The 24,235-nt window shown below is 34.4% G+C and overlaps 1 protein-coding gene across 2 annotated transcripts in view; it reads left to right on the top strand.

Moving 5' to 3' along the window:
• Positions 1–22,814, top strand: part of LOC129272132 (uncharacterized) — a 42,028-nt gene extending 19,214 nt beyond the window's left edge. The window contains exons 8-21 of one of the 2 annotated variants that reach the window (XM_064106344.1): positions 946–1,051; positions 1,551–1,670; positions 2,187–2,290; positions 4,080–4,218; positions 4,556–4,645; positions 5,041–5,331; positions 8,799–8,930; positions 9,988–10,144; positions 10,798–11,036; positions 12,496–12,597; positions 13,541–13,754; positions 15,013–15,071; positions 16,391–16,445; positions 17,469–22,814. In XM_064106344.1, coding sequence (XP_063962414.1) covers positions 946–1,051; positions 1,551–1,670; positions 2,187–2,290; positions 4,080–4,218; positions 4,556–4,645; positions 5,041–5,331; positions 8,799–8,930; positions 9,988–10,144; positions 10,798–11,036; positions 12,496–12,597; positions 13,541–13,754; positions 15,013–15,071; positions 16,391–16,445; positions 17,469–17,794 — 2,134 coding nt within the window. In that variant the 3' untranslated portion in view covers positions 17,795–22,814. Of the gene's footprint in view, positions 1–945; positions 1,052–1,550; positions 1,671–2,186; positions 2,291–4,079; positions 4,219–4,555; positions 4,646–5,040; positions 5,332–8,798; positions 8,931–9,987; positions 10,145–10,797; positions 11,037–12,495; positions 12,598–13,540; positions 13,766–15,011; positions 15,072–16,390; positions 16,446–17,468 lie in introns of both variants that reach the window. The other variant, XM_064106343.1, reaches the window with a different exon arrangement.
• The last annotated feature ends 1,421 nt before the right edge of the window (positions 22,815–24,235 follow it).

Genomic DNA, 24,235 nt, shown 5'->3' with positions numbered 1-24,235 from the left:
GTAGCTTTGCCATTGATAATAAGTTCCATGGGAAAATAGATTATGATTGACTGTTTGCAATTTGTAACTGTTGCATTTATAATTGATGCCAAAGTTGCCATTAAGTGTATGATTTATGTATAAATGCATATGCATAAGTGCATATAACCCAGTGTGATATGCATACATTGGGCAAGAACTTGAATGTCTAAAGAAATGAAATGACAACTGGGGAGCATTTCATGAAACAAATAGTCACTGGCTATTGTTATTAGCTACCATAATACTTGCGTCTGATTGGTTGAGATCAAATTAGTAAGTGAAAATTACTGACAAAACATTTCATGAAAGACTACTCAGATTATAATGCCAGCTCAATCCAGGAATTTTGGTAGATCACCAATAACTAGTCAAAGGTGTTGAAAAGTCTGACATATAGAGGAATGCTGCCCTCTTTTGTCAAGTTTCATTATAGCTGTAGAGTCAGTATTCATAGTCGTTATAAAAAAAATACAGCTCATGTATGTCTTGTATCTTTCAACCAAATGTATGCAGCATTAAATTACCATGAATCATTGAATATGCAGGAAGTACAATTTAAGATGAGACCTAGTCAAAAGATCTTTTTTTTTTAAGATACAAATGAAATTCCTTCATCCAATATTTGTCTTACTGAGTTCATCATAAAGCTATTTGTCACTTATTCATAAGTGCATAAGACTTGACCTCATAAATGACAAGTGAATGTAAATGACTAGTAAACTTGGGAGTCTTTCATGAAACAAATTGTTGATTATTTCCACTGACAAATTTGCTTTGAGCCAATCAGATGCAAGGAATTTGGTATTGTATAAAAAGTCAATTTTAATCAGTGTAAATGTTTGTGTTATAACACACAAATTAAAAAAAGGACACAATCATGTAATTTACAATGTATTTCAATTTTTCTTTTTAAATCTTATGAAGATATGAAATCATTCAGAGTTGTCTAAGACTAGAACCCAAAGAAAGACCGATGCTGAAGAGCCTTGTAGCAAGACTAGCTAGGAGATACCAGAGCATCAAATTACAGGTAATAAACATGGGAATACCCCTGTTTGTTTTTAATCACCGTCCAGAATGTACATGTAAGGAGGCTTTCACACCAGGATGCGTGTAGATTTACCCTAGTTCTATTAAGTCTCGCCAAACTTATTTGTAATATTTGCTGGTACTATATTTTTCTATCTGCACTGAAGAACATTTTACTTTGATGCACATGCGCTATTTGTTGAGCTTGATTATTTGCATTTGTAAACTAGAACTTACAGATGAACTTTATTCTAAACCAATGCTTTATCAAGCCTAACATATTATTATTATAAATATCTGTCATACAGATGAAAAAAAAAAATTGGTCATTAACATGGCCCTTTCTTTAACTTAAGAAAGCACTATTTAATATAGAATTTATTGCCATGTTCGATGATATCCTTATGATATACAATGATGAATAAATAATCATTTATTTTGATAAGGGTCTGTGAGTGAGGTGTACATGTATGGATTTATTTTTTTTATTTTTTTCTTAGGACAAAGCAACAAGAGCGGAAGTGTTCCAATCCCTGGCCCAGTTGAGTGATAACCATGACAACATGACCCCACCTCAGATCAGGAGTATGGAGATGCTCGTCAATGGAAATATAGATAAGGTAAGTGGTAACCAATGATTAGTAACAAATAAAAATGTCTTTTATTATATTGCTATAGATCAATCAGATGTCCCAATATCAGTAGCTTAATGCCAGTTGATTATGCTAATGATTTACAACAGTTAATCGATGCCTTTTATCTAGTTACATGTACATGATGATGATGATGATAATGATGAACAGCATTTGTATAGCGCCATTTATCTGTAAAAAAACATTCAAAGGTGCCGGCTCCCCAGTATGTCACACATTATTCACAAAGTTGTTGGAAAAGATGAATACATGAACCTATTGAGATGAACAGAGTGATACAACAGGGGAGGGGAATCATCTGAAATATATAAACAGTTCATGTTTTTTTTTCTGATCACTAATGCACAGTTTCTATGGCAAAAAATCAACCAGTCACATGCCGTAATATAACAGATAATGATAATAATATGTATCGGATAAGGTACATCATCTGTATGATTTTGAGCCGTTTATTGATTTTTCTCATATCAAATTTATTCCCAGGAGATACCTCAAGCAAGGTTAATGGCAGTCCAGTATGCAGCTACAGCCTTCCCTGGCAGCCATCATGCTTCCAAATACATCTTACTCTCTGCATGTGGAGATGAGTGAGTTTCACATTTTTTTCAGTCATCATACACTTTTTGTTATTTTAATAGTGGGCAATGCCATAGAATAATCAATATATTTGTACATCTGACCCCGACTTTTCTCCATTCTTACTTCACTTCATGAATTGTTTAAGTCATGATAATTTCAGTAATTAAGAGCAATAAAAAATTTCCTTATTAACCCTTTGAACCCTGAATTATTTGGGATGGTCGTGACCCTCACCCTGAATTATTTGCAGCTATCAAGATCATCGGCAAAATGAAGGAATACATGACATTTGAAATAAATGATCTCCTTTTCTCATGATTCAAGCCCAGCCATGTCAGTGGCATCTTACTTTGCTGGTACCCAGCCTAAACCGGCTGATGTGTAACTTCCCGTACTAGCTATAATCTCAAATTTTGTCTCAAAATCACGGCTGTGACGGAAGTAAAATTCATCAATAGCTTATGCATAGTCCGTATAAGACTTGCAGTGTATTATGACACGGGCCTTCTTAGATGGGTAATATATTTTGGTAATTTTTTATGCTAATCCCTTACAAATGAAAGCCATTTGTCGACAAAATTGTAAACTGAAGTTATCATAGAATATCTCTAAATTGATGTAATCTTTAGAAGGTCACCTGACATCTAAAGCCCTTGCTTTTCGAATCACATGACTTGAAGTCGGTATTCCGGCTTTTAGGGTATATGCACATGCATGGTGAAGCCAGTTTTTGGGGTTCAAAGGTTTTAAAACTAGAAATCAGAGACAAATAGTTTCATAATGGTCCAACATATCGGTTTGGACATACATATTTTATAGAATTGTCCCTATGTAGATTATACTTCAAAGTACCATGTCTTTGTATTTGAAGCTATACTTGGACATTAAAGGAGAATGAAACCCTTGAAACTAGCTGAATCCATATCAAAGAGAAAAATCAAAGAAACATATTGTTGAAAGTTTGAGGAAGATTGAATGAATAATAAGAAAGTTATGAGCATTTGAATATTGAGATCACTAATGCTATGGAGATCCCCCCATTGGCAATGCGACCAAGATCTGTGATATCACACACGTACAACTCCCTCATTACTTTAGTACTTATTTCACTTATATTCTCACTTTTATAGAGTCTATCACAAGGTTATGTGTTTTCTTTATGAGATGACAAGTACAGAGGTTTCACAACATTATATCATTGATGAATCGTTTGTCATATGATTAGAATGAGCAAAAAGAGATGTTTTGGGGTATATTTTCAGTGTCCGAATGGGAGAGTTGTACGTGTGTGACATCACAGATCTTGGTCGCATTGCCAATGGGGGGATCTCCATAGCATTAGTGATCTCGACATTCAAATGCTCATAACTCTTTTATTGCTAGTCCTATTTTACTCAAAGTTTTGTTGATCTTATTCTTTGATTTTTCTGCTTTCACAAAAGCTAACTTGCTCCAAGAGTTTCATTCTCCTTTAAGACTATCAATATTGAATTATCAATAAAAGTTTTTTAAAGATGCATATTTTATGATAAAAAATAATGAATATTTTAATCCTCAGAAATTATGAATGTGAAAAATCGATGTAATTTCTTTATTGAATGCTAATACTGTCCAAAACGTACATGCTCCTTTAGAATGAAGAAAAATTATAGATTGAAGTATAATTTGACAGTGAGGAAGACCAACTAGAGTGCCAGGAAAATTATTCTTGATTCTTCAATATCATATACTGTGGAAACAAATAACTGTTATTCAAGAATTATTGCAAAAACGGTTTTGTTCTTTTGCTTCCATCAGGGTTGAAGTTGTGAGGTCGGAAGCAATCAACATCATCAAAATGCAGGCTAGGATAGCAGAAATGGATATGGAATCAGACACGCCCACCGGAAAGATGTTACCAGCATTCCCCCAGATGATAAACCATATAAGAATGAAGGTGTGATAGTTGTTCTGTCACAAGGGTTCAAGGAGTATTGGGGGAAGGGGGGGGGGGGGGTAAGTGACACGCCCACCGGAAAGATGTTACCAGCGTTCCCCCAGATGATAAACCATATAAGAATGAAAATGGGGTAGAATTATTTTCTTACTTTCTTAAGGGGTTGAGAAGTAAGGAGTAAGTGAATTTTTGTTTCGTTTTGTGAAATGGTCCCCTTAGAAATTAATGACACTCGAAAATAAGACTACCTGAAGTGATGATAACTTCCCTATTCTTTTGATGTTTTAACTTAAAATGCTTTTAATATCAAATTTTTTTAATTATTTTTTTTCATTAGGCCTTCGACAACTTGCCAAATTCCAGTCAAAAGTCTCAAGGGCCATTAGGAGTCTTCACAATACCCTTCAAAGCCCTTGTCTATGAAAAGGTAAGTACATTTATACTATAGATACTTAAACTACAATATACTCTTGACAATTATGACTGTATGTCAAATAAAGAAATAATGTAGTAAATTGAACTGTTCTTTATAGCATATTATACCTTTCAAAAGGTCCCTATGCACATCAGGAAAAAGAGAGGAGAAAAGATGAGGGAAAGCTGCTGGAAATGCTAGGATGATATGCAGTGTTCTCCATCAAAATTTGCTTATTGAATGTTGAAATAAAGCAAAATTATTGGGTAAAAGATAAACCCTTTTATTGATAGTTAAAACAATATTTCATGTAATATTACATGATGCACACCAGCCCCAACCCATCTTAGAAAAACAGGTTGTGCAATTTAGTTTTTAATCTGTCTAATTGCATTATCATCTACCAGATTGCTGTTTACCTTCGGATGTGCCTGGCATACTCAGCAGGCGTATCACCGAACGTCTTCAAGACGAGCGAGATGAAGAGTCAAAGTCCGGCCATCAGTCGTTACGTCAACGACCTCCTGGACATGTACGCAGGAGATTCGGGTGCCCCCATCTCTTCCTACACTGGTCTTCTGAGGCAGTATGTGTCGGCCATCGGTGGTGGGAGGGGCTTGTATTCACTCCTGGAGGTCGTTGCCATGGCACCCGATAAACTAGCACAGCAGTTTGTCAAAAAGACAGACAGTTTGAAGGTATGTGATACAAAGAATTATTTTTTGAGAATGCATTAGTGCAGATTCACTATAAATACTACAGGTGTAGGGTCCATTTGTTGATGCTTCGTAAGATCTTGGAGCATTCCATTGATAAAATATTCAGTGATTTTTACTAACAGCTGTTATAAGCTACTGAAATGTTTGCATCTCATTGGCTCAGAAAAAATTTGGTGACTGGAAATTTCTGATTGTTTGCTTCAAGGTACACTCCCCAGAGATGGATGACTTTCCTCTCCTAGCCTCTACTGTTGAAATATAGCAAACCCTATGATCGTTTCCTGAATTGTTGTTTTCAGTTAATTGTTACGCAACAGCTGGTTGGGTTGAATAATTTCTATACAATCATATGGGGCATTGCAAGAAACTTTCGTCCAATGCAAATCAAGAATAAGTCCCAATATTGAGCCTAACGTGGGCGTTTGCAAGAATGTTGTGTTGCAATCGAATGCACATCACCTAATTTTTTGTTTGTTGTCTCACCTGCATAGCAGAGTGAGACTATAGGCGCCGCTTTTCCGACGGCGACGGCGGCGGCGACGGCGGCGGCGGCGTCAACACCAAATCTTAACCTGAGGTTAAGTTTTTGAAATGACAGCATAACTTAGAAAGTATATGGACCTAGTTCATGAAACTTGGCCATAAGGTTAATCAAGTATTACTGAACATCCTGCCTGAGTTTCATGTCACATGACCAAGGTCAAAGGTCATTTAGGGTCAATGAACTTAGACCATGTTGGGGGAATCAACATCAAAATCTTAACCTAAGGTTAAGTTTTTGAAATGTCATCATAACTTAGAAAATATATGGACCTAGTTCATGAAACTTATACATAAGGTAAATCAAGTATCACTGAACATCCTGCATGAGTTTCACATCACATGACCAAGGTCAAAGGTCATTTAGGGTCAATGAACTTTGGCCGAATTGGGGGTATCTGTTGAATTACCATCATAACTTTGAAAGTTTATGGATCTGATTCATGAAACTTGGACATAATAGTAATCAAGTATTACTGAACATCCTGTGCAAGTTTCAGGTCACATGATCAAGGTCAAAGGTCATTTAGGGTCAATGAACTTTGGCCAAATTGGGGTATTTGTTGAATTACAGCCATAAATTTGAAAGTGTGTTGGTCTAGTTCATAAAACTTGGACATAATAGTAATCAAGTATCACTGAACATCCTGTGCGAGTTTCAGGTCACATGATCAAGGTCAAAGGTCATGTAAGGTCAAAGAACTTTGGCCACGTTGGGGGTATTTGTTGAATTGCCATCATATCTCTATAAGTGTATTGGTCTAGTTCATAAAACGTGGAAATAAGAGTAACCAAGTATCACTGAACATCTTGTGCGAGTTATAGTAGTTTTTAAAATCAGCACTGCTGCTATATTGAATCGCGTGATGCAGGTGAGACGGCCAGAGGCATTCCACTTGTTTAATTAAAGGTCTTACTCTTTATTTTCAGGCTTATGCTCGATTTTGAATCAAATGTAATTTTCTCACAACACCCCAATAGATGTATTTATCATTAAGGAGAAAATTGCTTCATATTAATAGAAAAACAGTCAATTTGATTTTCCTGAATAGCTTAGTCCCTGATTTAAAAGCTATAGATGTAGGAATCATACTGTATCATGATCATTTCTAATGTGATGTGCATTTTATTTCATGAAATTATTTTACAGTAAAATTGGTGCATTTTCTAGGGTTTCTTTTATTACCCATGTTGTATATGATATTATTAGAATGGTGTTACTACAAAAAAAGGAGTTCAAGTTGGAGAGTGACATTTTGATAAATTCAGTATTAAATGGTAAAATGGAAGACGGTATACAAGCAAGCATGAAAAAATAGTAATTTTTACAACTGAATTACATCACTACAGTGGGATTGCCGAATGACATAGATATTGCAAATGTGTTCTTTTGTTCTTCATCATAGGATATAAACAAAATTAAAATCTTATAATGTGACATCCTGGGAATATATACCCCCTCCCATAATTTGATGACGGATACAAAGCAGTCAGTGGTTAGATTTCATTTTGTTTTTTCATTACAAGGTCTTTTACTGTTATGATTCCTCTAATCAATATTACTGACGTCTGTCCAACAGATGACAGGGTAGCCTTTCACAAATCTGTCCTAACTTCAGAGGAGGGTTTTTTGTCAGTTAGTTTCAATGACAGTTGTTATATAAAACTGAAAATCCTTGCATCTGATTGGCTGAGAGCAGATTAGTTGGTGAAAATCACCGACAAATCTTTTCCTGGAAGACTTTCCTATTGTACTAGTTTGTCACAATAGTGTCACAAAACAATGTACATGTACGCAGCATATCTATGGGATGTGTGTGGACTTATCTCAATTTTGTGAAAATGGCTCTCGATCAAATATATTCTGAAATTGATTTGTTTGAATTCGGAAGTTCCCATAGTTTTTAAGGGACCACATGTTTCCCGTAGACAACAGGTTATATTTTCTGAGAAGTGTCAGTTCTGAAAAAGAGAAATCCTTTACAAGAATTCATGAAAATCAAGCTATTACTGTATACATGGTTGTTTTCTGAGACCATACATGTATATAATGATTGATAACTGTTTTTAGTGTATATTCTTTGCTCTGAAGCGCCTTTAGCATCTAATTAAGATGAAAAGTGCGCGAAATAAATTATTATTCTCCATCAGTATGCAATTCATAATTTGGTCAAGCAACTCTTTATAAAGTATTTGGACTTGCTTCCCGTGATCAAAGTCCAGTTGAAACCAGTTGAAACCAATTGAAACCAATTAAAACCAACAGGAAAATTTGACATATTTGATTGGAACCAATGAGTTTGTAGAAATATATTGTACTGGTTATACTTTAACTTTTAATTTGTTTGAAATGAAATGACACCCCATGAAAAATTTCCAGTCTTGAAATTAATAGTAACTTAATAATTTGGATTTTTTGTAACTGACTTGAACAAATTGAAATCTGTTGGAAATTTTTTTCATTCTCACTTAGCTCTATTCATTGTAGTTCTGACACAATCTTGTTCACATAAAAATTAAGACTGATCTAATTTACATGGCACATTTTAACTTATTTTTTCACTGTTATTCCTACTTTTAATCCTTTTTTCAATAATTTCACATTTATTCTGTTATTGTGTTGCCTTAACAATTCTTAGTCCCACTTGAAAATCACTACATGACTAATTTGGTGTTGCAATAAACTTATGATCAATTGCAAGTCTATTTTTGGTCCCTAAATCAATGATATGTCTTGCAAAAAATTGCTAAACTGCTCCTTGAAACATGGAGTGAAATGTCATTTGCTACAGTTAAATTTCATCTATCAATTGTAAGATTGTAACAGAAGATTTGAAATTGATTTTCAACACCCCTTAAAAATTGTTATTATCATCTACCATTCTTTTGTGATTCATTATCTTTAGATGTTACTGCATTCTGATGAGGAAGCAGTGCGCCTCTATGCAGCTCAGCTTTTGGGCGTGGTCTTATGTTATGCCCCACCTCCACTGGTAGTCGACTCCATCACATCCTTAACTTCCAGACTTGATACAGATGTAAGTATCACCCCCCCCCCCCTTTGCCACATACTCCTATCACATTATCCTGAAAATCCATATTAGATTTTAAAATATCTTTTTTTTTTTGGGGGGGGAACTATATTTTGATATTGTTTATTCTTAACGTAGGTTTAATCATATTTGAATTGATTCTTGTTTGTATTTATCATGTTTTGATATTGTTGAAGTGGAATAGATGAAATAAAATTGTTAATGAAATTAATACGAAAGCTGACTTCTTAGCTTCATATTCAGGGAGGTGTGCCCATATTTGTGGTTTGATGCAGAACTACATGTATAAATATCATAAAGAATATAACACAAGAAACAATACAAATAACCTTGATATGATATACCTGTTTGTAGTGCATTTCTTGAGGAATATAATTATTAAAACCCTTGAAAGTCTTTGCTCTGAATCGCAAACCTTTAATAGCAATTGATTTTCAGGATGATTTTCATAGTTGATAGCATTTTTTGCTACGTATCATCAATCATCTATCACTATCAGTAGTTAAGCTCAGCATTACTTGCTGAGAGGCATTTCATCAAGATTTTGCCATCTTTTTGATTGGCTGAGAAGCACAGGCATCTGACTGTTACTATAGTAACTGTCAGATGAAGATGATGTGTCAGTGCTGACTGCTTTCATGAAATACCCCTGCTACTACTTCTACCATTTTCCATTATAATTGCAAAATCCAATCATGTGATCCTTTATGCCTTTAATAGTTTAGTGTGGAAGTGTCATCGTGTAGTGGCTCTGACTCTGGCCTTGTAATCAGAGGGTCGTGTGCTTGAATCCCATCATGGCCTAGCATCCTTTGGCAAGGTGTCAATCCACACTTTGCCACTCTCACCCAGGCGCTAGTTGGGTACTGGTAAGAAACAACCATCATAGTGGTTGGTTTAGCAAGACTGTGCCCAACAGGCTGCTAAAAAGCTATGAATCCAGTAATAATAATTTTGAAGCGCTTTGAGCAGTCATAGACTGGAATCGCACTATATAAAAGCCAATTATTATTATTTACTATTATTATTATAATGATTTCAGTCCATGGAGAGCTGTCAAGCGATGCTTTGGACTCTAGGATTCTCCATTGGTAGACAGATGCAGAAGGAGACCTTAGCGAACAAGGACACCTTCACCAGACTAACGGACACCCACAATCTTGGGGAGAACATCTACAGAAGAGCCACAGAAGCTATAGGTATGGCTAATATTCACTATCATTTGGTTTAACTGCCATTTGGTCTATAGTACACTTGGTCAAATCCAATCCGGTAGTCATGTGATGTAATGCCTTTTCCTTTGGTTACAAAGCATTGCACACCCATATTCTACTTCATGTTTGGTTTGGGCCACTTAAACACCAATTCAATATCTCAGAGTGATCAGCTAAGTCCATGCAATCCATCTAATACCTCATTGTCTAATTATCATTTATTCTAATGCCCAGACAGTCTCACTTTGACTTTGTCTACTAGTTATTTTGTACCAATCTGCAATTTACCATAGGTATTGCAGCAATTGACAGGGTTTCAACATGGGTTCTCTTTAGGATAACAGAGCAAAATACTACTCAAGCATTGAAACAAGAGTTGATTTGTAAGCCTTCAAAGATTTAAGAACAAACATTGGATATTATTACCCTGTTCTTTTGTTTCACGTTAGCAGAAATGAATTAAATGAATGATTCTGGGAAATCATTGATCCTTTTCATACTGGTTTCCCAATTTATTAATATATAAAGATATTGATAGTACAGAAATTGTATGATGGACTGGTGATTATGATGGAAAGCCAACACCACCAGAGAATTGTAAAAAAAAATCATTTCTTCTCTTTCTGTCCAATTTACAGTTTCCAAGCTTAATAGCAGTAGCCCCACCATCGTCAAGGCAGCATGTACAGCGATTGCAGAGATCGGGCGCAACGGTCCGATCCCCTTGCCAAAGGGAGGTAAAACGAATGGACGATCTACCAAGGGTAGCTCGGAATCGGTCAGGAGTAAGAATGGAGCTAATGGACCTACCAAGCTTAGCCTTGTTCAGAGACTGAGTGACTTATTCACCAAGGACTCTGTTCTTTACGTGCTTGAGGTAAGCTGCATGTAGATTGTTTTATCATCGATTTTATTCCACTTTATTTACAAGTCATCCTTTAGAAAACTCTGTAACATCTTTTCATGCTGCAATTATGCTGAAAGTGCAGATTTGGTGTGGAAAAAAATCCAGATTTTATTCACTCTCCGATCAGTAATTTTTTTGAGCAACATAATAGTACAGCATACTTGAAAGTGCATAATAAATCTCTATGGCCGGTGAGTGGGGCACTGAACTCAATCAAAAGGGCATCTACAGCCATGGCCTTGGAATAATTTAAGCTCTGCATGAGCTATATATTAGTGTCTTCTCGTTCATTGTTTTAAATAGCACACTGTAATGAAGACTCCTTTGCTACTTTCCCTTGATTCTCATTTTGCACTTGACATTGTTTGTATGTACTCATCTGAACAACATAATTCAAATGGTTCCTTCATCAAGTGGTTGGGTAATTCTCCTGGTAGATCCTTTTCATGCTATCTTGCTCATCGAACCATAATATGGTATGAGATATGAACCTGATTTCTGAATCTCTTTCCCTTTGACTCTGTGATTTAAAATCCCATTCTGAGCAAGTATGAATAAATGCATCTTGATATAAACAACTTAAATACAGTCAATTATGTTTTAGCGGCAACTGGTATCTACCGCTTGACCATAAAGACCATGAATTTGAATGTCTCTTCAGTAGATTTTCTCATTGAAACATGTATTATAGGAACCTGTTTATAAAGACAACCAGCTTGTAGAGACTGCTTGTCTCCCTTGAGTGGTCATTATTTACCAGTTTCATTCTTCAAGAGTATTTTAGTTATTTCATTCATTTATTTATTTTCAGTTTTATTTTATCAGGGTGGACTCATCAGTAAACAAACTGCTGCCCTTCAGGGCCCTGAGATAAAAATCAATATGTACAATATTTACAAAGAATGAATACATAAATCAAAATGGCATACACTAAAACAACAGACATATACGAAACATTAGAAATACAATCCAATAAAAGATCAAAAATGAATTTCAAGAAAAGGTAACTTCGATGTCAAGACAAAGGAAAAAGAAAAGGCAATTGGAAAAATGCTGAATACGACCACCTTCTCATAAAGACAGCTTACCTTCCCCCTCAGGTGTCCCTTATATGCAGGTTTCACTTTATAATATGTATTTCTTTATAACTATACAGATTGGACTGTTTTAATCAGGAAACTCCTACCATCCTCCTATCCTTTTTTTTTAAGGTGTGTTTTCAGACTACAATCCAGTGGAATAGCTGTTCTATCCCTTTTTCTTTATAGTTGCGTTATCTTGTTTTTTGATATATTAAGCTTGAATCGTACATCACTTGTATGACACCCAGTCATTAAAACTAGTAAGTGATTTCCACCCATGTTAAGATACAGATGTCTTTGATTTTCAAATGAATAAAATGCCACTTGAATTGAATTGAATTCTGCAGTTGAAGAAGGAAGCAGCCAGTGCCCTTGCCCATCTCATGGTAGGTGAGGCAGAGTTTCCTTACACCAAGCTGGCCTTAGAGGCACTACCAAACGGTCTTAAGGTAATTACTTGAACATTATAATGATATTGAAATTACTAATGATGATAATAATGATGGTGATGATGATGATGATGATGACGATGATTGATGATGATGATGATGATGATGATTGATGATGATGATGATGATGATGATGATGATGATGATAGTGATGATGATGTTGATGATTGGTGATGATGATTGATAATAATGATGATGATGATAATATGATGATGATGATGATGATAATGAGGATGATGATGTTGATGATTGGTGATGATGATTGATAATTATGATGATGATGATAATATGATGATGATGATGATGGTAATGATGGTGATGATGATGATGATGATAATGATGATGATTATGATTGATGATGATGATGATGATGATGATGATAATGATAATAATGATGATGATGATGGTGATGATGATGATTTGCTGCTGTTGCTGATTATGATGATAATAATAATAAGCTCTTGTATAATGCATATCACATTTTGACATCTCTATGTGCTTCCAAAGACATATTTTTTTTTACCAATAATCAATTATCTAAAGCATGTTCTCTCAAGTTGTCCAGAGCCAAACAAATTAAATATGGAAGTTCTTGCTGAGCACATGATGTCTAAAATATATGATTTCTGTTAAGCAAGCCTTAAATTTCATTGTAATATTCATTCAAAATAAACTTTTAGGAGCTGAGTAATTTGTTCTTGTTTCGTTTCCCCGTCATGACTGGGCCATAGACTAGATATAAATAGCCTGATGCTATAGTAATATCTTTCTTCATGATTGTCTTATTTCATGCAGACTTTCACCTTTTTTTCATTTCAAATTTCTCTTTTCATCTATAAAACCGACTTTTGAATTGTGTTTGATTCTGCATTAAGAAATTCCATGTGGATTCAAATGATGAAATACAGGAAATGTAAAACAAAGCATCTCGATTTCTTGACAGATCTCAGCGCCCAGCAGAGAACAACTCTTCACTTTCCAGTTCCATCTTGCCGATGCCCTTTCCACCGCTCTCCAGGGGACATCAGCCCCCGCTGCCTTGGACCCCTGGCTTGAAGAGAGCACCACGCCCTTAGGGAGTGCTACTCCTAACAACGGGGACCTCAAAACACTCCTAGACACCCTCCTCACGGATCGGCAGAAAACAAACAACTCAGACGAAAAGGAGGTAAGTTTATAGATTAAGAAAAATTATGAGATGTATGTGACTCTTCTTAAGCATCAAATAATTATTCAATGAATAGACTCGATTTCCAGACTTTGATTGTCGTAAATCATGTTTATTTGAGGTAACTTATGGATAGCTAGATACTTACTTATGATTTTGATGCTGTATTTTGATCTCTAATTGATGTCTTACTGGTCAAGAAAACAGTGGATTAAGTAAATCAAACTTGTACTATTGTACTACTGTGTTATAAAGGTTAGTGTCACATTTGGCTACCCAGTGAAAGCTTAATTTGAATCAATGATATGAATTCATATTTTCCTTTACTCTGGAAAAATCCATGATTATGCAAGATGTATTCTAAAAATAATGAGACCCCACCTATTCTTTTTATTGGAAAATGATTATTCAGGGCCGTATTCTGAAGTCGGGTTTAACTTAAACTCAGGTTTAAAGTTGTGGTTTAAGTTACGTAAATCACTAATGGTAGAGATATCATATTTCAACTCATTTGGCATTCAAATCATTCATAATTGTCTAGGAAGTATAAATAGATGATTGTCTTCACTATCGATGAATCAGGAAAGAGCACAGTAAACATAAGAAACATAAAACGTAATGAAAATTTTGACACTTTTGGCTTCCCATAATTTTAGCACAGAGTTAGACCATGGTCTAAGTTAACCCCAACTTCAGAATATGGGCCTCAGTGTTTTGTATCACTTTAATTCATTGGCATATAAGTGGGCCAATTCTACCCATGATAGAATAGGTATATTGTTATAGAGTGTCTGTGAACAATACTTTATCAAGATTGATTTTGCTATAATTGTAAATTAAATTGAGCTATATGAATTTCTTTTTTAAATTCAATCTGTTCAAATACAGAAACACATGTAATGAAACAGGCACAACTGCAGAGATTTATATGTTCTTTATCTTTGATTTTAAAAATGTCTATTATGTCAATTACATTTTGCTTGAAAGTGAATAAATTGCAAATTGGCATGATATAGTCAGAATAATCATGTTTGCAGTGATGCATAGCTCTCAAAACATCAGCCTATCATTCAAATGGTGATATCTATTCTTTCAAGTGCTAAATAATTTTCATGGTCACTGATTTAGTTTTATCCTTATTAAAGGATTCCTTCTCTTTTTATCAAGTTTAGTTACTGTGTTTGTGTAGTGGAGAGTGATAAGTATAACAAATCAATATGATTCCCTTTGTTTGTATTTTATCCAGGCTATAACTGTTATGTTAACAGTTTTATTTGAGACTTTCAGGCATCATCAAAGTGTGAAGGTGAGAAAAACTTGAGGGAATATTTTATTAATAATACACGTCATAGAGGGCACTGGTATGAACTATACGCACTAGGCATCTTTGGAACAGTTCCAAAAAAATTTGGACTGTTTCAAAGGTAACAGGTGTGGACATGAGAAAACGTTCTCTTTTCCACATTTACGAAAATTTTACCCTGCTTTTTGGTATGCTTTTGCTTACGAGGCTGAATTAAGCTTTAACTGCCTTTTTTGTAGCTAACAGGGCTGGGTAATTTTTGTAATGCCCTAGCAAACTATTGTGTATTATTTGTTTTATAAGATAGTGATGTGGATCCTTGTTATTTGATAAACCATCCTCATCTCAAAACTTTGATTGGTCAGTATACTTTACTATTGACCAAATCATCACTGGTCATTTATAAATCTGTGCATTAGGACAAAGTCATATGCGAGCACCCTACCAGTCATACAGTACATCGTTAGAATCCATTTCGTCATCTAATGAATATAATTTCATTTCAATTATTCTCTTTTTTTTTTTGGGGGGGGGTAGGCTTATAAAACTTTTTGTTTTGAGAATGTACTTTTACTTTTATATAAAACAATTATCAGGGCACTAAAGGTACTCTGATCCTGGGCTGATGCCACCGGGGGGGGGGGGGGGGGGGGGGGAGGTGGAGTGACCTTGAATTTTGAAGTAATGATGAATAAAAAGGGGAGAAAAGAAGAGAGGAATGAGAGTATTGAAAAGGGTGTGCTCAGTTGTGTAATCATTTATTACTCCTATATATCAATTTTATAGAAAACAAGTGAATCACTTCCAGGTCACTAGTGCCACCCCCTTCACATTCCCTCTCCAAAATACTTTTTATGCTGCCCCTATTCTGATTCTAGCAATCTACATAAAAGATCAATCACTACAAAAGGTTATTAGTAAAACATTATCTTTAACAATAAGGAGTGCTCTCTGTCAACATTATAAATTCATTATAAATGATGTATTGTTATGTTGAGCTATAACACTTAGCCACTCTCCATTTAAATATTCATATCTGATTTCTTGTTAGTCATATTTATTTTGAAATCATTTACAGATATTGACTGATAAATCTATCTTTTCTTACAATCGTCCAACCCAGTGACAACATTCATATATAATATGTTATTAACAAAAGAGTGTAATAGTGTTACAGTGATACTATAATTTTCATGTGCTTTCATGTACCAAATTTTATGCATTCATTTTCTTTTAGATTTATTATGTATCACAATGGCAGCTTTATTAAGCAGAATTTCTTTCAAAAAACATTTTTTTTTTTTTTTTTTTTGTATTTGAAGGATAATGAATCTGAAATGATGGCCATCATTAAAGATGCTGTGATGGAATGGGATGGTAAGAAAACTTTTCTTTTTTTTCCATTTGATTCATTTAAAGATTAAGAAATGATGTTGCTTTAGTCAGAGATACTTTCAAAGATACATGTATGCTGGAGAGTTGCTTATGAAAAGTGAGGGGAGAAAATGTTATTTGATACATGAACTTCATTCGTTCTAAAGAATTATGTACATATTTATTACTAGGGATAAAGTTAAGGTTGGCTGTGTGGCTATAATGTGTTGAGAATATATATATGGGAGAAACTTTTATCTAGAGGCCTCAAGAATCAGAATTCCTGGCCTCAACTTGTAAATATAGATGAAATATTGGCATAGATTATGAACTATTAAGCACATTGCTAATAGGATACCAGGTTTCCCGGGTGGATTTTACTAGTTCTTAGCTCATATTTCTTTTCTTGTCTTGTCATTGATGTCTGTAATCAATAAGTTATTTGTTATATCAGATTTTGTAAGGAGGTATTGATGAGGGTAGATGTACATATAGACTGCTCAAAAATTGATTTTCGATAATACTGTCATTATTGTCATTATTCTTAATGACTATTATGGGATGTACAATGCATGGTACCATGTCTGTTACTTCACAATCAATTCCTGTTGTAACTTTAACTGTACCCATAATCCTAGATTAAGCACCACACAAAATTAAACTTCTGCTATAATTTCTCATTGATTCCCAAGTCATGCAATCTTAATCTTATAAGGAATCAAATCAAACAGTTCTCACTCTAGTGACTCTCAGAGGTTTTCATCATGAAATTAGTGCCCGGTTTTGTATTCACTTGGTAAACTTCTCAGGCAACATGCAAGTGGTGTCGGAGCAAGTGGATATTGGCATGGCCTAACTGTAAATAAGAAAACAATGGTATTATAATGGGCTAAATGGCAATTAGATCAAATGGTTTGTAGATTAACTAGTTTTAGACGAAGTGAAATAGATGATATGGGGATGAGACCAAATGGAAAGAAGCCCAATCGGCAATTCAAAACTCTACCATCTTGTTTGCCCTTACAGCCAATGGTGTCATCTCAGATCTTCCCTGTGATCTCCAAAAGCGTATCCTTCAAGTCTTGAAGCTGACAAGGACGTTGTCTGACGATGGATCCTTCCCGCCGCCATCTAGGATGGATTCCAGTGACGCTTCCACCTCATCGCCGGCATCCAGGATGGATTCAGATGAGCCATTGTATGCCGTCGTGCATAGGGTCACTCCCGATATCCACAGTAGCTCTGCCAACAGTTCCGAAGACACTGCCCATGATGTTACCCCGATGCTTGATGATGCGGCTAGCGAGGAGGAGGATGCGACTAACGAGGAGGATGAAGTTACTTCATTTTGAAGAGACAAAAATTGAAGTAATGAAACTTTGAACATGACTCTGATGAAGTGAGATTTGTCTCTGAGAAATACAGAGAGATTCATCTAATTTAGTACCACATGTGTTCTTAACAAGGCACAAGACTATTTTGCAAGCAGCGTCTGCAGAACCTACACCACCTTCTATAGAAATCTGCATGCTGATGACACTTGGTGCTATAAGTCTTTGATGATCATGTGAAGTCATGCCTGTGATATGAGTTATGTCATTATGTAATCTGTAGACCTTCATAATAGTAATAATAATAATGATAATAATGATAATAATCTATTCCAAGGCACATTGTTAGTATTATTACCCCGGCTTTAGCTCGAGCTGCCTTTCAGCGCTCGTGCATTCAAGGAATCAATCCTACCTGATTGCCATTTACCTCACTTGGGTCGAGTACAGCCGTGTTGACGAATTTCTTGCTGAAGGAAAACACACCATGGCTAGGATTTGAACCTACGACCCTCTGTTTGAAAGGCGAGAGTCAGAACCACTAGACCACAACGCGCCCATGCCTGGGTCGGGATCGCTCCTTCATCGTACATTCCATATTTTCCAGTGTTTCGGAGGAAACGGAGGTTTACCTTGTACATGCATGTACACCAACTGGCCCTCGACAGACTCGCTTGATGAAAGTAACTTGATAATTGACATTGACCCTGCTGTTGGAGATTCACAGAAGACTGAGCTCTGTGAATACAAGAGATGACAATTTAAGTTGAATTTCATTTTTAAATGATTGTGACAGTAGGGCCGTTAGATGTCATCATGTTATTCTAGGCTGCTGGCCCTGACTTTGGAATTGCACTCAAATCCAGGAAAGTGAGTCGAATGTTGACAGTGATTTTTAGCAGACTTAATTTACATTGTTTTAACTTCTATTTTATCTTAAATGACTATGATTATGGGAAAAAGAAATTAGATTTTGATTTAAATTTTTGATTGTATTGTAACCTCATCATTGCCTTGTAAACATACCTCTTGCAAGTTTAAGAGAATGACATAACATCTCTTATTCAAAGTTTGATATTAACATACTTGTTTGAATCAGTTTGGGTGTGGCAGCAGGTAGTTGTTGTCCCATAATTTGTTACTGTATATCTGAAATGCTGCATTTTGTGACAGGTGGTCGCTTCACACAGTTTTTCTTTAAAAGAGATTCTCACGCACTTCTTTATTGATTTTTGTTTTATGGGAAATAACGTTATGATATAGTTTGAAGGGATAAAAATCAATATCCACAGTTGCAGTGTTTACACTGTGATTTGGCTTGTGAGTTCAATCCTCTTGCTTGATTGAATGCTAGGAAGATTAAGTTAATCTCACGTAAACAAAAAAGATTGGTTTCACACGGTACGCAGTTAATGAAGGGATGATTTGATTATTCGCCCAATGACGTTAGCTTCAACATGACTCTCGTTATCCCCTCTTAATAAATAAGGCTGATTATTTACATGCCCCTAGCTGGTTGAAACCTGCGATACCGCGGGCGTATTGAAAGTGGTGGTGTTTGACACTGCAGACGGATTATTCTGATCATGTTTACATGACATAAAATTAATGTTTTGAGCATGTTTTTTTTTGTTAGACTCCTCCAGTCAAGTCGCGGTGTGAACGCAACGTTCTTTCCATAATGTATAGCATGCCTATTACATGTAATTTATATGTACATATATGAAGTGAATTTGACTTTTGTATTTATAAGAAACAAAGAAAATACCATGCACCTTTCTGCATGATGCTATATGAATAAAGATGCGATGTAAATTCATGTAAAGAAACAAACAGTACTGTATTCCACTAAACTTTGTAACAATGTACTTGTAAATATTTCAAAGATAATAATTATCTGTAAATATATATAAACAAAAAAAGTCTTGTAAATTGTTTATATTTCATTATAACTCAATCGTATTATCTTGCATTTATGATAGTGTAGTCAACATCTGTCAACTGTCACTTTATGAATATTTAGTGCTGCGTACAATCATTTGAAATAAGGAAATATTTTATGAATAATAAAATGAGCTCCTTCCACTGGAAGCAATCTCTTACGAATAGTACAATCTGATGACAATACATGACATAAAGTTTGTCCTTTTTATTACAAAATATGCAAGCGCTGTAGTTGATAAACATATGATATGAAAGTAGAAGTTCTAGAAGAGAAGAATGCTATGGAAATAGAAAGATGTTCACATTATTCAATATACTTGAAAACAAAAGATGCATTTTAACACTGATTTGGATCACTTGAAGAATATATGACCAATTTGAGTTTACTTTTGATCTGGATTTAGTCAATAGATGAAGTTAGATATTGCGATTCATTTTGCTCTCTCTATTGTGAGGTGGTGTTTCACTAAAGCTAATATCAATTTTAAGAAACTATACATGTAGATCAGTCATTCTCATGAAATCGACTTTATCTCACTTTGAAATGATATTAGCTTTCAGTGAAACATCCCATACATGATGACAGTCTTCATAGATTGATTATGACATTTGTTAGTAAACAATCAAAATTTGATAGAATTATACCTAAAACAGGGCATTATTGTATGTGTTATTGATAAATGAAGAAAATGACGATCTTTTTTGCTTAAGATATCATGAATGTTGTCTAGATAATAATGTAATTCTTTTAGCAATAATTTTAAATGATATTCTTAATTGAATTTTATAATTTCCCTTTTGCTATTTTTGCCATCACAAATTATATGTAGCCCCTTTTGATTTGCACAAACTAGCTATTTTTCCTATAATTTTTTTATTTTCATAAACTGTTGTCTCTATGCAGTGTTTACAATTAAACACTCTTCCACAGGCAATTTGATAGGCTTATGAATTATATAGATTTAATCCTGAAACTTGCACATATATCTTCATCTAAACGTTGAGGGGAAATTATTTGAAACAAATGGAAGACTTCATTGTTTATTATGAAATGTCATTTTCATGAAAAAAAGAAAATGCCCCTAAATAGGCTAGTTTGTTAAAATGGTGACAGGTTGGTTAATTGATCTTAAAAGAAACCTTAGGTTAATTATTCAAGGAATTAAAAATGCTTACTCTAATAAAGATTTATAACAAACATCTTATATATATTTGTCATGAGTTGTACTGAAATAGAAATGTACAGTGTATTCATGTATATTACTCTTCAGTGCCAAGATGCATTGTTTTTTTTTTAAAGTAAAATAGACCAAAAAATCTAGGTCTTCCATATTTGTTCCTTGAAGGCTGAATATATATGCTTTTCATGTTTATATTTATTCTGAAAGTTTTCTGCATGCATTTCTATGATAATCAATTTGTTTGTCCTTCATTTCTATTTTTCAAATTTTAGTGTTTGTATTTTTCAAGACAAATTGCCTTGAAAAACCAAATAAATGTATACAATTTTTTTTTAATCTGTGTTAATAAAAAACATCCCTCTTGTGGCTTTACATGTATAATAATGATGTTTCTGGTCCTAGATCCGTGATGCCATTCTGATCTAAGATTTTGGTTATTTATGCAATTTAATGTTATAACACACACTCAAAAGCATTGCCAATAAAATAATGAGTTTGACTGATTTTGTGAAACCTTTACCATGTGTATTGCAATGGGCATGAATTATAGAATCTAGGATTTTTTTCTGTTGCATTAACAATAACCAATATCGTATGCAGAAAAAATTTACCTTACATGTTTCATATGTTTTAATAGATCAACTCAATTTATTAAGCAGATGTTAATGGAATATTCTGTATGGAATTCAATATAAACCTGCTGAGTGAGCCAGGGAGCATGTCATGAAGTTTTTTTTTGTGATTTCTAACGACAGATGTAGAAAGCTGCATCAAATTCTTACATGTGATTGGCCAAGAGCAGATTAGTCAGTGAAAATCGGCCACTTTGTTTCATGAAACCCATCCCTAAAAATTGATTAATCTATCCAATAGTGGCAAAATATACTTTCAACTTACGCCTAAATTTTAAGATATCTGGCAATAAATACTGCATGTTGAAGTCTTTCATTGTAGTCTTTTGAATGTCATTTTGATTCAAGATTTTCCTTTTAATTTGATAATTTGATGAAATTGCTAGGAAAATATAAATTTATGTATTGTTAGCAAAATAGTGCATTTTTAAGAGCTGTCTTATTGAATCATGTAAAAAAGTTATTGCGTCTTCAAGTCTTTCATGATTGTCTTTCATTTGTAAGATTTATATTTTAGAATTGAAATTAGTTAACCTTGATTATTTTTCTCCTTGTTAGAAAAAGAATAAATCTTTAAAACAATTTGTACTAATTTGCAAATGGGACATCAATTACATTTTAGAATTTTTTACTTGAATATTGAGCTTTTTTTGCCATTTTGATATTTATAAAGTGATGAGGTATTAATGTTTGATATTCAATGCTGAAACTAAAATATGTATTTTATGTTTGATCTACAATTAGTTTTGCTAAGACATTGTGTAACATGAAGAATTATGTTAAATACACAGTAATAGCAATACTTCTGAAATCCAATATTCTGTGTAAATCCGTGGTTATGTTAATTCAATTGATCTTATATATTGTCCTTTGTATATGTCTGTGTCCGAATATTTTTGTGGTTATCTTTTACTTTGTATTCCATGTCTGCATTATTGTTCTTAGATGTTTTAAAATGAAAGTGCATGGAAATAAAATTATGTCATATTGAATGACAGGAATGTTTTATCTACAAGCATTATTCTCCATGAGCTATCCTTGTTCCATTTAATGAACCAGCATTTAAAGAAATACTTTATCATACACAAATATTTATCCAGTACGTTTTAAGGCAAAGCGTAAATCAATAATGAATTGCAGAATATTAACAATCAGCTTAATTAATCTTGATAATATCAAGGATTGATTAGAAAGGAAGATTTTGTTATCTTTGCGTAAATAATTTCGCTATGTACTTTTTAACCTTATAAATGTTCTTTCATGTAATAAATGCAATTTATCTAACATCACCTTGTCCATTGTACTCGAATTTGTGAATGGATATGGGGGTGACACATGTTTTTATTCTAAAGACTCTTCCCCATGACTTACTAACTTGTTACCTCTACTTATAGCTAGTTCCCACAAATTATTTACTTGTTCCCTTAACCTAATCGACCTCATACTCCCGTGATTCATAACTTTCCCCATGACTTACCAACGTGTTCATAAGTCATGCAAACAAGTTAAAAAGTTTGAGGGAACATGTCGAGAGAGCGATTTGTAAGTCGAAGGTATGATTTGGTCAGTCGAGAGAGTAAGTTAGATCGTCATGGGAACTAGTAAGTAAGTCAAGGGAATTTTTTAGTACGTCATGGGAATGTGTTGGTCTTAGAAACGTGTTATTAAGTCATGGAAACGTGTTAGTAAATCATGGGAATGAGTTAGTTAGTCATTGGAACGAGTTAGTAAGTTGTTGGAACGAGTTAGTAAGTCAGGAACGAGTTAGTAAGTCATGGGGACGAATAAGTGAGTCATGGGAACTGGGGACGAGTTATATGTCTTGGGAAAGTGTTAGTAAGTCATGCATGGGAACGAGTTATATGCAATCGAAACGAGTTAGTAAGTCATGGCAACGTATTAGTAAGTTATGGGAATGAGTATAAGTATGTCATGGGAATGTGTTAGTAAGTCATGGGAACAAGTAAGTCGTGGAACAAGTTAGTCATATAAACGAGTAAGTCATGGGAACGTGTCTGCAAGTCATGGGAACAAGTAAGTCGTGGAACAAGTTAGTCATATAAACGAGTAAGTCATGGGAACGTGTCAGTAAGTCATGGGAACGAGTAAGTAAGTCATGGGAAATAGTTTTAAGTTATTGGAACGATTACGTCTTGGGAACGTGTTTAGAAGAAAACATGTAATGTTACCTTAGGCAATCTGGATGTACTAGGTGATATGATATCTTAAAGCGTGCGTTTAGCCATGGGCATTATGGGCGGCAGGGATGTGACAGGGGAAACTTGCCTTCGTGATTAAAAAGAAATAAAGGAAGAAGGGTAGGGGGAAAAGAGGAAGAAAATGAAAGACGAAAAGAATCACCAAAAAGTGAAGAATGGGCTAATAAGCTGCTCTGATTAAGTCGGTTTCCTATAAGAATACCATGGCGCTGCCCCTTCGAACATTACATCTCTTCAAATGATGGAGTTAAAAAAAAGTTGAAAGGTAATCTAGATTTTAATTAACTACGTTTATCTATATATTGAAACGACAATATTGTTGAATGAGAGCAAGAGAGTACCATATAAGAAACAGAACGTGGTTGAAATATAATTATTTGGTTTCATATTTTCTAACTCATTTTTTGTTTGTCCTGATTACCATCACCCTTTCGCCTCATATGTTCTGACTGAATCTGATATATACATTGGTCTACAGTTTTCTAG

The sequence above is a fragment of the Lytechinus pictus genome, chromosome 11, assembly GCF_037042905.1.
Source record: "Lytechinus pictus isolate F3 Inbred chromosome 11, Lp3.0, whole genome shotgun sequence".
In the NCBI taxonomy this organism is placed as follows: Eukaryota; Metazoa; Echinodermata; class Echinoidea; order Temnopleuroida; family Toxopneustidae; genus Lytechinus; species Lytechinus pictus.
This window is presented reverse-complemented; position numbering and strand designations above follow the sequence as displayed.